Source organism: Acanthopagrus latus, chromosome 8 (genome assembly GCF_904848185.1).
Source record: "Acanthopagrus latus isolate v.2019 chromosome 8, fAcaLat1.1, whole genome shotgun sequence".
In the NCBI taxonomy this organism is placed as follows: domain Eukaryota; kingdom Metazoa; phylum Chordata; class Actinopteri; order Spariformes; family Sparidae; genus Acanthopagrus; species Acanthopagrus latus.
In genome coordinates, this window is record NC_051046.1 from 14,765,092 (window position 1) to 14,781,500 (window position 16,409).

The 16,409-nt window shown below is 44.3% G+C and overlaps 1 protein-coding gene across 4 annotated transcripts in view; it reads right to left on the reverse strand.

Annotated features, from left to right (window-relative positions):
• The window catches only part of LOC119024751 (A disintegrin and metalloproteinase with thrombospondin motifs 20), an 84,282-nt gene that overhangs the window by 37,223 nt on the left and 30,650 nt on the right, over window positions 1-16,409 (reverse strand). For all 4 annotated transcript variants that reach the window (XR_005076587.1, XM_037107824.1, XM_037107823.1 and 1 more), the window contains 5 exons: window positions 7,463-7,608; window positions 6,982-7,163; window positions 6,069-6,205; window positions 5,606-5,723; window positions 2,528-2,623 (listed from right to left, as the gene is read on the reverse strand). Coding sequence is in view for 3 of the 4 variants with exons in the window: in XM_037107824.1 (XP_036963719.1) it covers window positions 2,528-2,623; window positions 5,606-5,723; window positions 6,069-6,205; window positions 6,982-7,163; window positions 7,463-7,608 (679 nt within the window). In the remaining variant the exon portion in view is untranslated. The remainder of the gene's footprint in view (window positions 1-2,527; window positions 2,624-5,605; window positions 5,724-6,068; window positions 6,206-6,981; window positions 7,164-7,462; window positions 7,609-16,409) is intronic.

A 16,409-nucleotide genomic window follows, 5' to 3' on the forward strand; every position in this document is an offset into this window, starting at 1 on the left:
AGATGTGGCATTTATCATTTCAGACTATATGTTAAGTAAACAGTCTCCGGGCTGCCAAACCATTGTTCTGCAAAGCCATCATTGCAGTGGAGGTATGTTGTAACACTGGTGGCACTAAATTGCAGTCATTTGGAGTTAGACTGCGTGACTCTTCTTAATGGCTGACAGTGCAATTCAAACAAGGGAGTACAAAAACATACAAATAACACACACTCGCACCAGCAAACTAGCGTATAAGCCTGCAATGAACAGCGACCACCTCCTTTTCTCTACCTCGAACACTGTGGTTTTGAGAAACATGCAGTTAATTACAATCTGCGCGAGCATGCCGAAACAATGTATGTGATTAAGTCTCTAGACGCAGCTTTGTTTACATTTAAGTCTGCACAGTGTTGGATGCCAGCTAGTCTTTAACCCAAAGACGACTGTGGGGGTTTGACAATAATCTGCAGACTCTGGATGTCATCACTGATGCTTTGCAGAAATGGAAAAAAACAACAATGCCTCAGAAAATGCACACACACACACACACACACACACACACACACTTGATGGGTAAAACATAAGAACAGCTTCAGCTCTCCTTGAGCTTTGCAAAGATTATTCAATTCTCTGTAACTCAGCTGAAAGGATTAACATCTTTCTTCCAGGAGATTAACTCTCATATGGTGCTGTGATGATGTTGGCCTGTTACGTCGCTCCAAAATCTTCCATAGGTGTGCCTGGTTGCGATTTGGGATTATAGCGACTATGGCAAATGCTAGCAGAGATAGTAGAAGTACTAGTGACGATAACCTCTGTCATCACCCGGTTTTTGAGAGAATCACTGGACTCTTAACGAGCGCTGCAGCTCTTTAAAAGCACAAACTGTATTCACATTATTTTCTTTTCATGATCGATCTCCAGCGTTGATTTATCCTCGTCTTTTCCACACCTTGCATTTGTAGACATTCTCTGGGAATGACAACTGTGAAATGCTTCTGTTATTACAATTATTTTCATTATAATAAAATTCTTATAAATCGGTGAAAATGCCGCTTAATGTTTCCTAAAGCACGAGGTGACAACCACAAATCCACAATCCAAAGATACTCAGTTTACTATGATAGAGGAAAGAATTAAGAACATATTCACATTTAAAAAGCCAGAGTCACAGTCCAGATAATATTAAAAGAGTATCAAAGCAGTGCAATTAATTTAATAGTTGACAAGAAATATATGAATCAATTAACCGTTGCAACTGTACACTGAACCCTAAGGCTACCTCCCCTGAGTGAAAACAGAGTTTTAAAACTTCAACGGCCTTCGTCCAGATGAGTGTTTTACCATTGTTTCAGATCTAATCTCCATCCATAACAGCAGGCCTGATAATTTACTACAATACTACAAATCCCACACATTATGCTCTTTTTGCACCATAGCATTATAAGAAAAATGTATTGATATAGCACCTTTTTAGATTATACTTCACAATAAAAGATAAAAGAAAGATGCAAAATAGAGATTAAAAACGAGTTAAAAGAACTAAGCAAAGGTGAAATGAGACAGGTGGGCGCTGAACTGCTTTTTAAAGGTGAAGTCAGTTCTCTATGCCAAGTTCAACAGGCGAGAGCTTCAAAGCAGAGGAGTCACAACTTCAAAGCCTCCTTTTTATGTCATGACTGCTGAGGTCTTCGCAAAATCATTTTCTACACACTGCACGAGCCGGAGTGACAAAACCGACAAGGCGTTGCAAATAGCAACCACGTTTAATTCAGACACCACCCGCTCAGTGTGCGGCTGCGGCACCCGGCAAACAGCGGGAGATGAGCCGTTCACAGCGGCACGTCGACAAGATTCTGCCAGATGTGTTTTCGGACAATCTGGCTTAAAACATCTTGAACCTGACTTGAACCATCTGAAAATGGGAGGCCGCCCTTACAACATGGGCAAAACTCCTTTTTATGCTTTTTTTTCTCCTCTTTCTGTCTGTCTCTTCCCCTCACATGCAAGCACACACACAGACAGAAACACACACACACACACACACTGAGCCCTGGTGGGTCCATCTAACCCTATACCCCTATATCCACTTTCATGCGGCCTGGGCTCCACATGCCTCTAATTAGCACCTATTGGTGCCTCATTTATCTTTCTCCTGAGCTGACACTCCATTTGCTTTCCCAACCAACCCTCTCTGCCATGTCCAGATGGACCAACGCCCCTCCATGTTTCCTCCGTATACGCTCAGTACAAATGACAGTTTCCTCTCCTTTATGCAAACGCTCTGACAACAGTTTACCCCATGTCTCCTTTACTAAAAGCCTGCCTCTACAGCTCAGGGTCACCAAGTCTGGGTGGTTTATGGTCATGTTAGGGGATAATGGCATTGACCTATGAGATGGGAACTGAAGGGGCGTTATATATACATCTTATTAGTTTGGACGGCTTCCATGTTGGATTGAGTTTCCCAAGAAAACCCTGCAATTCGATACGGTGTTGCTCAAAACCACATCGTTTCACTGACACACAGATGCGGCACACTCACCGAGGTAGTTGTCGTCTTCTGGCTTTCCAGAGTAGCTGACCTGCTTGATATCAATGTTGGTGGCTCCAGCTGGGATCCGCACCACTGTGTTGTAACCTGTGGGAAAAGACAGAAAACAGAGTGAGACAGAGAGTTGCACAATTTTTTTTTTAAGCGGTCTCAAAGGGGAACAAAGCAGCCACAATAACAGCGGTGAACAGTCCCACCTTGATTTTCATAATAGCTTCACTATGGTACACCAAACTCCAGTCAGGGAAGTCTGCTTCCAACCTTCAGGGATTTAAATGTCACACTTGGAAAAATACTAAAAAAAAAAGGTCTAGTCCTCTCAAATATCCTGCAGGAGACCTTGTTTTAGCCTCAGGGGCCCGACCGTGAAATGATATGTAATTATTCCCTGGACCTACCTTTGGCCTGTAATTACTACACCGGGACTGTTGTCCCATGATAAACTAACATAGAAAACGAATGAGCACGAGGGAGAGAGATCATGTGAAAGCTGACAACACAAATGTAGGGCCGGAGACTGAACAGGGGGCCAGGGGTGTGAATTAGAAAAATATGAAGAAGATGAGACCAATTGGTGGAGAAAATAAAGAAAAAAATCAAGAATCTGTATCTTCATGTGAGAAGCATGAAACCTAAATGCTTTTGTGTTACAGCGACTGAAAAATCTATTTCAAGGCAAGTGTTGTAAATGTGAAGAGCCACTGAAAGCCTGGGTGACTGCCCTGCTCATGAGAGTAGCTGCTACAAGTCATGTACATCATAGTCAACGTAAAACAGATAATAAATGTGACATTTAACACTTAAGACTCAAAGACGCAGTTGCATTTTAACTGCTGAATGGGGATGCAACAAACTATTTTCTTTATCAGAGATTTCTATGATTAATTGTTTAAAAAAAAAAACAAAACACAATTTTGTTGTCCAAACCAACAAACCAAATACTCCTCATTTACTGTTGTGAACAACATAAAAATAGTAGTAGTAAATGTAGTAAATCACTGTATTTGAGGAACTGGAACCAGCAAATGTTTTACATTGTTTCTTGAAAAATTATTCATTTATTAATTAATCAAAATAGATGGCAACTGATTTTCTTTTGTTTGACAAATCATATAATCGTTACAGCTGCAAAGAAGATATTCATATTTGTATTTGTAGCAACACAATATACTCATGATGAGAAGCTCTTTGGTACCACAAGTGGAATAATGATTAATGAGACTGTTAATATTTACTTTATTCTTTTGTAATGAGAGTTCCGGTTAGGGATTTGAACCAACAACCGTTTGCTCAGGTACCATCAGACCCTCCACGTATTTCCTTCAGCCTGAATGGAATGAGAGGAAAGGTGTGGGCTGGTGATGGTTAGTCTGACACCTTGAGCCACTCGGGGGCAGCACTTGGTTTACATATCTTTCTCTCATCAGTCATGTAGATCTTTTCACACGCAAACACAGACACACACACGTACTGTAATTCCATCACAAGCCAATCATGACAGAAAAGCTTCTCCATCTATTTTACAGTCATGAAAAAAAAAACGCAGTGAAAAGAAACTACTTTGCATAGTCCTTCAAAATGAAACCACAAGACAAAAACAAAACTTTCTTCAGTTACCATGTGTCATGTCAAATTTCCTCCCTAAACACTGGGGACAGGATAAGCTCACAGAAAAAACAGGGGCACATGAACTTCAGAAAAGTGCCAACACGGCCCCCCTCTGAGGAAACATGGTATCCACAAGCTGCCAGAGGCCTCTGAGATCCCCCGGCTCAGCAACTGACCACACAGACAATCCTCCGTCACCACAGAGTGACCCAGGAATGAACAGGAACAGCGAACACAACCGTACTGCACTGGGAATGCTTGGGTTTACCTCAAACATCGCTTCTCTATGCCAGTATCAAGAAATAAGATGATGTATTAATGGGCTGCGGAGTAAAATTAGAGGGTGTCTCAAGCTCACCCTGATGGAAGCTGTCAGTGGGTATGGGCTGAGTCGATGACAAACGTTTGCTTGATTTGTAGCGGCCGTGATTCGAGTAGCTTTCAGTTCTGATGCAGGATGCATTTAACCTCCAAGTTTTTCTTTTTTTTTTCTGCACCCTGTTTGTTGGGAGCATGAAATCAACAAAAATGTTCAAATGCTGTGCTATTTCAATGGTTGGCATTCATAATGGAAGACATTTGCATGAACGTGTGACTAAAAACATTCTAAAAAAAAAAAAATGCTCAAATTCAGTTTGTCTAGTCTGGCGATGACAACAAAGACAGACACAGAAAGTAAAGTAAAAAAAAAAAAAAAAAAATAGCGAGGCATTGAACAGAAAAGGACAAAAGGCTGAAAGACACAACGACAGGCCTCGACCCAGGAACAGAGGGATATCCTGCCTGGGCAGCACTCCCACTCGCGTTCTCTGTTTTAAGGTCAAGCCAGACTACCGAGGCTGAGGACAGTGCCCGGTTTGGTTCAATATAGTTCTTAAACCCCCAGCCAAGAGAAAGAGTGCGAGGTGAGAGCAGATGATAGAGACACTAAAGCTCAGTGCCAAGCTAATACGGAGTAAACATGATGAGGCCACACCCAGAGCTTTTATGCTAATGGTTCTACTGTTGTGCTGCCCAGACCTAAGAAGGATTGGATACAATCAGCAGTTGGCCCACATCGAAGCACCGCATTAAGCGGAACAGTGCAAAAGGGTGACATCAGATTTCTGTTTGCTATCGAAGGACCCACCCGAGTGAGACTGCTGTGTTAATCATTTTCGAAAGCTTTAGTGATGATTGGTATTCTACATTTTTCAAAGTTTTGGCTGAGGCGCACGTTGTTGCTGAAAGTCGAGCGCAATAAAGTTTAAACATATCCAGACGTGACATCAGCACCTAAAGTGTGTATCGTGTCAGCGTTGCAGTCACGTGGAACTGAAGTCTTTCTTAGCTCGTCTATGTTTACTGTTTATGATTCATGTGCAGAAGCCGCTGACATACAGTGCATTTAATAGCAACACCGTTTTTGTGGACAGTCAGCTATTAGTATGCCTGACATGTAATCTGAGCAGCGGGACTCACCGTACTGAGCATCGTTGAAGGTCCCTGCCAGAGTTTTACACGACGAGTTGTCGCCGCCACACACTCCGCACTTGTCATTCCTGGCCTTCGAGTTGAGAACGTGGTCGCAGCCTGCTTGCTGAAGTGGCACAGATGAGAAGATCCAAATTTGTGATTTAGGATGATGACGTACTGTACTTAAAATGATCGATTTGTATGATACATTTGTTTCACCTTGACATCAGGAACTTGGCAAATGCAGGTGTTTCTAAACTGTGAACTACAAACACTTCATTGAAAACTCAAACTTAACCGTTTCCAGTAATCAAAAACATGAATCGAGCATGTGTCGGGCGGGAGCGTTAAGTTTGTTTGCTCATGATAGCATGAGGAGAAGTTAAGGCTACGCCGGTGTTGATGTTGAAGCTCGCATGTGTGTGTTGTTGTGTACGCTCATCATAAAAGATGAAACGGACAGACATACCCTGCAGAGGCCTTGAACACAGATGTCGTAAGTATCTGGCCCACACGGCGTGCCGTCGATGACACGGTCCTTCAGCTGATAGTACGCCGTCGTCCCAGCGACCCGGCAGAAGAGCTTGCAGCGATCCTTCATTAGTACTGGATGGAGAAAAAGAAAACAAATCATGGAAAAATCTGGACTATAGCTCATTAAGTTAATGAGATTAATAAAAACGCAAAACCTGAGCAGTAACAGGATGAAAAGAATGTTTTTGATATTACTCCTATTTACATGTTTCGTTTTGTTTTTTTGCAAAGCTCAGCAAACTCTTGCTAAGAAGTGCCAATTTTTGATCTGCTGTTTGGAAAGATCGCATTCTCTCTGACGACACACTGGCTCCGGGGCTTGGCCTGTTCGCTTGTCTAGCATCAATTAAATGAATGAATCACTTGCAGTAACTTAGACATGGTGGGCTTTGCCAGATGGTAATCTCATGTAGCTGGGCAGGCCATCTCGGAAAGGAATGAGATACGGCTGCAAGAGGGACTGCTGCCAATGTTGTTGTCTAGTGTCAAATGAAAGTGTACCCCGGGTGGCTCTTATCACGGGTATGCAAAGTATGACAATAGGACGACACAACAGATGTGGGCTTTCTATCTTATCGCCTCACAGTTTAGCATGTTTCTGCTCTACACACACTGTGGACTGTGTCAAACTGCAGGAGATGTTTACCCAAATAACAAGTGAGACGAGACAAAAACTGATTTTTAAATGGAGACATGCAGTGTTTAAGTTAAATGTACCAAATTTACTGCATCACTATATTCAAATTTTATTGTGCAGTTGGATGTAAATAGTATCTGTCTCTGATGTAGGAGCTCAGGTGACCACAAGACTCAAATGACATGCTCTTGGATTACATTTGTGTACTTACTGCCGCTGTACTTGGGGACCCAGCGGACGGTGGGAGGTAGACCGTTGATGTTGAAGTGCTTGCCGTCAAACTGAGAGCACTGCTCTTCGCGGAAATCTTTCCGTCCACGTGGACATGGCTCAGTGTTGCAGGAGCGGAACTTCATCCTGCGACCCACACAGAACTTCCCGCCATTTCTGGGCCTACGAGTGAGACGGGACGTATCACAGGAGCACTTAGTTTCAGTCCACAGATCGTGTCTGCTCTTGTTTGACTGGTGCTTTGTGACTTCAAACTCACTGTGTTTACATATAAATTCAAACTAAGGAAACAAGCATCCTCTAACTGTTGCTGAAAATCAAGCAGAGACTAACTGAATCTGACATGCCAGTTTGCTACTCACTTTAGGTTGTTTACGAATCTTATTCAGTCATGACTTTTCTTACACATATTTAGTTTCTGTATTGACTTGGATTGTCATAACTGTCCAATCCTTTCTTACTCAGGCTTGTTGCAGTCTCTGCTGGTGCTCCGGGTTCCTCCACCGCAGGACCTGGAGCAAGCACTGTAGGGCCCCCAAGGACCCCACTCCCCGTGAACTGGCTGCAGGTCCAACTCCTTGTTTACACACATCCCGTGTCTGCAGTACTGCATGTGAATAGACACGTAGATCCTGTTAAAAACCATGACTGCTACTACTGCAATCCCGAAGACAAACACAGACTGTTTTGTGCACGACTCTACAGCAGAATAAGTCCACGCACAGCTGGGAGTGGTGTTCCTCTTTGAATACTTAATCCTCTGTTTAGATCGCAAGCTATATTTAAAAAGAAATCCTAATTCAGCTATTGTTTACCCTCACTGAAGGCGTCCAACTCCTCCAGCTGTCCAAAGAGAAATAGGAGAGGGAGGGAGCGAGATGGATACAGACAAAAGTAGAGAAGGCGGAAGACAGGAAAAGAGAAACCAGAACATGAATAGTTCAATATGTGTGACACTACTTTCCTTTTACAAAAATCTATATAGAATTTCGGGGGGCCCTTCTTGAAGGGAGCGATGTCAAAAGTTTTAGTTCCTGCTCTGTTCTCACGACATCACAAGTACTTTTAGTCTTGGACTTCCTTACAAAAAGTAAGGAAGATGCATTTTATCATCACAATAAGGGAGTCTTCAGTTTGTCGCTGTAGTTGTTGTTAGTCTGAAATTAAGAAACATGCCACATTAAAAAATATTCCAATATTCCATATTCCTTTTTTTCCAACAGAAAATGGAAGAAACCCAGCTAATCACCTCTGAAATCAGCTTCAGGTTATACCGGAAATTCAGAATTACATAATACAGATCTTTCATGCAGCAGACCTGCTTGGACATAGAAAATAAGGTCCCTGATATCAAACAGTGTGTACCAAGCAACCGGCCTTTGCCAAGATGTGCTAACACAGCTTTCATAAGCAAAGCACGGCAGGCCCATTTGCCTTTGTGTGTAACCGAATCCCCTTCTCAGTGGCTAAGATATCGGTTGGTCCTGTTCGCTGAAAGAATGCAGGACAAGACGGCGTCTGTCTGGGTACGTAGCCCGCCGTCCGGGCACACAGGCACGGGGAGCAGTGGCACCCTGATAAGGAAACTCTAGAGTTGTGATAACAAGAGGAACAAAGTTCATTACTGGCTTGACATCAGGAACTCCCTTTCTCTTGCTCCGCTGTCTATCTAGTCAGGTCCACAGCTTTAAAACTGTAACCTAAAAAAGGAGGATGCCCACTTCAGTTTATCCATTTTCTCACTGTGTTATGGAGTTGGGGCTGTGAGGTTGATGCACCAGGTCTTTACTTCTATTACTGACTCGTTCCAGATGAGAAATGCAAATGCTATTATTTCAACTGGCCACACGCCCAGTCCACTGCAAGATATTCAATCCCGTACTCCAGATAAAAAAAAAATAAAAATAACTTAGACTCTTGAGAACTGAGAGCAAATATCTCTTGAGTGGACTTTCATAATTACACCAACAAACAAGGGAGGATATCAATCAAAGTCATCTCCTGGACAATAGTCAATCTGGCCAGTTTCTACTTTAGCATCATTTCACAACTCGAACACCTGCAAAAGTGCAAAGTCATACAAGCAAACACGTGTAAATACACACAGAATTTGGCACGGCTGCCTCTACTACCCTGGCCTGGTTCGCATGTGTGTTTTACACACTTGCAGGCCTAATGATGGAGTGTAAAGTCTGCGCACAACGACAGACAGGTGTTAACAGCTGCAGGGTATGGACTAAACAAGCCACAAACATTTCCATCGCCCAGACCTGGTTTGAGTCCCGGCCTGGCCCTTTCTTCCTGTCTCGCCCCACTGTAAATGCAAACTGAAGGCACTGATAATGTTGACAATGGATTTAGAGAACAATTCAAATAAAAGGCACTAAAAGGAATGCGATAAAACATCCATATGAGTTAAAATGGCTTCCACACCGCGAAAAGGGCAAACAGGGGCTGGTCCCTCGTTGGTTGAGCAACTTCCTCAATAAAGAAATAACACTTAACAACCAGAGTTCATCGAAAAAACAGATTTTAAGATGTTTTTTCAAGAGCTTTCCTCTTGTCACAAAAAAGAGTTTCCCTCCTCTTACAGCCCTCATACCCCCTTCCCCCACCTCAGCTTAGGGACTGTCCCCCCAGACCTGTGCATCCCTTCTATACCTCCTCTCCACAGCCTCCCATCCCCCTTACCCCCTTATGGGAAACTGCAAGGGCCACACAGGGACCACCGCAGTGCAACCAGGCGGCAGGACCCAAGGAACTGTCAAACACAAGGCAGACTGTCTGTCAGAAAGGACCAAAGCCTGTGTAAGCCTCTGAGGCATTCCACTCCCCCCCCACTGGCACCCTGTGTTTACAACCGTTTTGTTTGGCTTGAAAAGGTGATGTGGGTGAAAAGAAGAAAGAAGGAGAGGGGGGAGTGGAAGGAAAAAAACATCTGTGCAAGATGATGTATATGCGTGTGTGTGTGTGTGTGTGTGTGTGTGTGTGTGTGTGTTTGTGTTTGTGTGTATGTGTGTGTGCGCGCACATGTGTGAATGTGTGTCAAGTGAGAGAGTGATTGCTCAGAGTCTGGAGGCATCTGGGGGCCACGCTCAATTCCAATTAGCCCCTCTTTCCGAAGTGCACAAACACACCCTTGGAAAACGCTGGGTGGAGAGGCAGGATTGGTAAAGTTCAAACTAGCACCGAGGACACCGTCAGACACTTCCCTCGAAAGACTGTCAAACTTAGCCCTTAATTGGGATTGTGGTGAGACATTTGAAGGTCTAGTGAGAGAAACCTGTCCAGCTGTGACTAGCATGTGTTTCAAATTAGGAATTTCACAAAAACACACAACCGACACACCGACTCACACCACAACATGTGCGTAAGTGCATACACATGCATGCATCTTGCACAAACTGTACACGACTACACTTTGCCCTCAAAATCGCACGCCGGCAAACTACATAAACTTTGACCAACTCCGCCACACGGCCACAGACAGCAGTCACCAGCACGCTCACCCCCACAGCGGCAACACTTTCTAAGGACAGCAGCTGCTCGGAGCGTCTCCGCTGGCTGGTTTGGAAGTTAGCGCCCTGTAATTGCCAGGAAACTGTTACAGAGAGCACCTCATTTCTGAACCCAAGCCATACATCACTGCAGGAATGAGAAGGCAGCGGACTGATTTAAAAAGCCCTTTCATTTTAACACAGCCATTTCCAAAAGGCATCACCTTTCATGTTGCAGTGTCTTTCTCATGGCTCTGGGTCACCTTGGCCATGGCCTGTTGGGGGTTTTGTGTCTCCGTCTCTGATGAGCCCTCTTTCTTTATTCCCCATCTCAATCTAAAGTGCCTGAAATCCCCCCAGAAATCTCAAACATCTGGAGTCACCTGCCAAAACAGCCCAACACAGACCACCATTGTGGTTTTCAATAAGGCATTAATCACTGTTAGGTGTCTAATAACTTGACCTGGAGGTGAGAGGAAACAGAGAGGCCATGAAGCCATACAGTAGTGACAGATCCTGGAAATAAGTCAAGTGACAGCTGTTATTATAGGCTGGATTTCCACTGACTCATTTTTTTAACTGAGGCATGTTATGTTTTCTCCCTGTCAGTTCCATATTTCCTCTTTCCATTGTGTTGAAAGGGTGTGAAGACAGGAGGAGGAGAAGGGAGCAGGAGGTGGGTGCAAGAGAGACAACATGATGCAACCGTGACCCAAGCCAACCTCCCTCTTCTTACTCGGTTTCCTATCCTCTTTTTCCATTGTGAGTGATCTCTCCTTCCCCCACAGCTTTTCTAGAAATGTAAAGGTTGTTATTACAATGAATGAGCAGTTTGGTGTGATCAGCTGTTCCATTCACGTGCACACTTTTACTGTCGGTCTCTCTTACTTATTATCATCTCTGCACAACTACTGGAACAAACACACAACTTGTAGTATTGTGAAACTTGCCTAAATCATCATTTTTAGCACTAACATCCAACAAAATGATGATATGTAAAGGTATCCCTTGGTGGTTATCATCCAGCTCTGCTGCTCCCCAGATGATTTTTTTACTCTTATAGCTCATTATTTTATTTCATTCATAATTTTTAAATACAGCATTTTTTGGCCACTTGGGGCAGCACAATAAGCAGTAAAGAGATTTGTTTCCTACATGTGCACTTTAGCGCTATTAAATCTTCACTATATTCATCGACTTATCGCTAGCCAATAAAACCACTGATTATAAAGCTAGCCTAAATTAAACAAAGTTTAACTAATAGTTAGTCAACAGACATTTTCTTGTTAGCTGATGGAGCTTAGAAGAATCAGGCTTAGTTGTCAGGGACATTACCACCAAATTAATGCTAATGTTGCTCCATATGTGCTCGATGCTAGATTATGGAGCCACAGTGGGCCACTATGAATTTAGTGTTTAATCACAACACAAATGAGGCAATAATTAGCAAGTTGGTGTGCTTTTTCCTAACTGTTCAGTGACTGTCTAGTGTTAATGGGTGCTGTGTTTTTCTTGCATTCGATTTGTAAAACAAATAGGCACCAGCGGAGCTAATACAGATGATTGTGAGCTGTTGATTTCCTGGTAAATACACCAACCTCTTCGGGGCCTCTGGAATGGTAGCCCGCCCTGGGGTACACCAAGGCTGTCTACTCTGCATAGCCCAGAGACACTCTAGCAAGAATGAGTGGCCCAAGAGGAGCAGCAGCAGACCAGAAAGAAGGCCGAAGAGGTCAGTGTGTGAATGTGTGATACAGGTCTTGCAAGAAAACCAGTGGGATGCATAACAACGGCTGCTAGATGTATAAGAGGACAATTACTAAGCGCTATATCATAGGCAACTGGACTTATTTTAGTTTCTTGAGGACGTTTCACCTCTCATCAGAGAGGCTTACTCATCAATAAGAGGACAAATGTTTTCTAATACATAATCATTAATGCTTTATGAGGTAGCCTGCTGTCTCTGTCAGATTGTGTGTTTCAACCAGAGCTCATGTTTTCTAATCACCTTTCACATAACAGTTTGATTTTAATAACTGTGTATGATGAAACTCATTTTTTTGTGACATTTTGACACCAAACTATAATCATGCAAATACTTCCCTTCCTACTCCACAGCTAGCAATGACAGCTCTACTCACTCGCTACCGGACACAGTAATTCCATCAGCAAACTACATCAATGCTAAAACAACAATCCTCTTGTTAGCCCAAATCCACAGATATGTCTGTGATGATGGCGAATCAAAGTTGCAACATCCTGCAAATATCCAGAGATTAGCTGGGAGTGACACTGATACCAGTCTCACAATCCCAAGCTCCAGTACAGCCACATGCACACACACAAACACACACCCCGTCCCAGCATCGTACGACAAGTCTGTCAGGCTGCCAGGGAGCTCCAGCCAACACTCACCGCCTCCGCCAACAGACTCCATTCTGCCCTGGCTTCACTTTTCAAGACCTCACTATCTCACTCTAATTGGCTGAAACCAGAGCAGGTCGTCATTGTTTTCCGAGGAATGTTCTGGAAATCAAAAACAACTTCCCGTTTATTCACTTACACTAACCACTCAATTAAGCCTCTATTAAGAGAATCTGGGTATGTTTTTTGGGTTTTACACTCATCCAGCAAGCTCAGAGAGCACTAATCGTAATGAATGAAATGAGAAACACTTCAATATTTCATTTATCGTTTTGACCCCCCCCCCAAAAAAAATGGCTTTCAAGGGAGCTTTCAGTCAAGAACACATTCAAGCTAGCAATAAAAGGGACAAAACTGGGAACAATAAGAACTTCGACAACAAAACACCACAGTTTATTCAAGCTCTGTCACCACCTCTTTCTCTCCGCCACCCACTGAGCGACGACGTGGTGAGAAGCAGCGCGGGGAACTTCAAATGGTGGGGACGGGGATGCGGGGCCAAGCAGTCCCCAGCTTTGGCTTGACAGGCGCTTATTGACCATGCTGTCTGGCCCCTAATCTACACATACGTGCACACACGCACACACATACCATTAGTACTAATAGTGTGCATGTCTATACACTTTAAATGAGTTACATTAAATGTCATTAATCCTGCAATCAAGTAGATGCAACACACACGGAGCAACTACATACGTGTATACACACACAGTCAAAACATACACACACACAAAGATGCACAGGCAGGATCCTTTTGAAGAGTGAGAGGGACCCGCAAAAGGGGGGAAGGGGGGGGGGGGGGGGGGGTTAAGGGAGAAAGAGCAGGAGAGTAGAGGATGGAGGGGAGGGAGGGTGGTGGTGGCGGTATTTATAGACAACAAGTGATGGGATGCCCTCGTTAGTGCACGGCCCACTGAGCCAGATGACAGACGCGCCGCCGAGAGGTCATGTGACCGCATTACTCACTCCGGCGCCCTGTGAGAGGTCCCGTTGAGCAACACAGAGGGAGGGAGAGAGAGAGAGAGAGGCACAAGTGGCGAGGCAGAGAGAGTCGGAGGAGAAGGGAACAGAGGGGGGAGAAAACTACCCATGAACCCTGCAGTGCCCATTGCCCTATTTCAACTAAGCTGTATACAAACAAACTTTTTTTCACTCTTCATTTAGGGGGACGTGCCTCTCTCCCACTTTTTGGGCGCTGACCTCAATTACCCGATGCGGTCACTACTTTGTTTCGTAACCCGACAGAACAAAAACCTCTCTGCAGACAGCATGGGCGCAAGAGGTGACAGCTCAGAAGATGTGCTTTTTTTTTTACGAGAGATGACGTTTCTCATGTAATCACTTAGAATGACATGGCAGGCTTTGGTCTAATGATAGGCTACGGAGGAGATCTTCAAAGGGGAGCTGTGGTTGCTAAGACAATACCTGCTGCTAGTTTCCCCCCATAGAGGCCTTAGCTGTAATCCTCCAGATCTGACACTCCCCCCCTCCACACACACACATCCCCTCAGGGCTCTGCAGACACCTCAGAGCCAGGACCCAAGACCCTGTAAAGCCTTAGACCTGAACCTCATGACTTCTTTGCAGAAAGTATGAGAAAGGAGTCAAGGAAGAGGTGAAAAGGTGTGATGGATGTAGTATATCAAGAATGTCTCGGGGGGGGAAAAAAATAGAGATGGATGCAGTGGACAAAAAACGTACGAGAGGCCCCATGAGATACAGAGACAGAAAAACACAATACTGACACAAGAGAATCAAAAAGAATCATCTGGGTTTGAAGGTTATCAGACCTTTTTTGAGGCTGGCATAAGGATGAACACAACACACCATACCGAAACACCACATAAAAGAGCTCTTGTGCGGGCAGGTGAGTGTCGGTGCAGGGTCCCCCCTCTCTTTCAACTCGTCCTACTTCAAACAGCCCCCTGCATGGAGATGAAACTGGGCCCTCGGCACACAAACAAAGGTGGTGCCTCGGCTCGAACGCACAAAGAAACGAAGGAAAAACTCTTTGTGTGTTTGTTCATAGGGAAAACAACCACCACTAAAAGGTCTGTCGGGTGGTCCACTTTGGTTCAAACTAAAATATCTCAGCAGCTATTGGATGGACTAACTCCTCCAAAGAGGATATATCTTAGTGGCTTCAGTGACCCTCAGATTTTTCCTCAAACGCCACCACAACGCTTCTTCTACAATTACAAATCTGCCAAGCTGACAGCATCATCCTGAGCTGAAGTTTATTCAGACTTAATAAGCAAATATTAGTATGCTAACATGCTAAACTACTGCAAGATGGTGAGTGTGGTAAACATTATACTTCACCTGCCAAATGTCAGGGTGGTAGTATTGTCATTGTGAGCATGTCAACATCAATAATGTCAGAATATAACTAACAGCACTGTTACACCGAGGTACTGCGTCACAGAGCCGCTAGGAGACCCTTAGTTTGGTTAAATAAGGCAGAAGGAATTCTAAAATGTGATTTGGCTATCATCACACATTTAGATGGAAAATACAATTGAATGTGGTCAGAAGTTAACAAAACTGTTGTTACATGAGTACAGTACGTTCAATACTTCTCAAAAATGTCCACTTGTCAAACAGATTTAACCTGGTTGGGAACCCTGATGCTTGGGCCCCTCTGGAGCTGCACATTAGCAAATCAGTGTTTACAGGCTTCCAATAAAGACCAGACATCTACTGTAATCTAGCTGAGTAAGCTCAAATTGAGTTGAGAGGTTTGTAGCTTATCAAAGCAACACCGCTCTGTGTGACTAAACACCGTGTCTCCTCAGACGTCTCTCCCACGGACAGAGATGAGAGCAGCATGAGAGCTGCAGTCCCAGGACCATTACTGTTTAGTCGGGTTGTTGTGGTTGGATTAAGATGTTAGCTATCCCCCGTTAACCTCTCCTCACTACACAGGGCTGATCCAGGACCTAACATGGTGAGGAGGGAGATGGAGCCAGATGAAAGGATATAAGGGATATAAGACTTACATGGGCCCACAGTGAAAAAGACTCCTGGAGGGCAGAAGGTTAAGGAGAGTAGAGAACCCTCCTTCTCTCTCGCTCTCCCTCTCTTTCTCCCTCTCATGCATGTTCCGAATGCTAAACACCAGCCCGCCACATCCTCCTCATTCTCCTCCCTCCCTCCTCTCCTGCGCTGCAGAATCACTGATGTGAGGTCTTTTGTGAGAACGCTGGCTGGTCTCAGCCTGGGCTCTGTTACGGCCTGACCACTGACCCACTCACCCGCCTTTTAAAGAGGTTTTAGGGTCATGGGTTCACAACAAGGTGACTCAACTGTGAACGGCGGGCGGCATCCTCTTTCAAAGGGCCTACGTCTTCACCTTTCCCTCTCAAGACTCTCTCTCCCTCTTTTTTGCCCCCTCTGCCTCTCTTTTCTTTCCCTTTTCTCTCGTTCGCCCTCTGCCACCCCCCTTCCCCTCCCCTGCAGCCCTTCTTTCCATGTATCCTCAGTGACT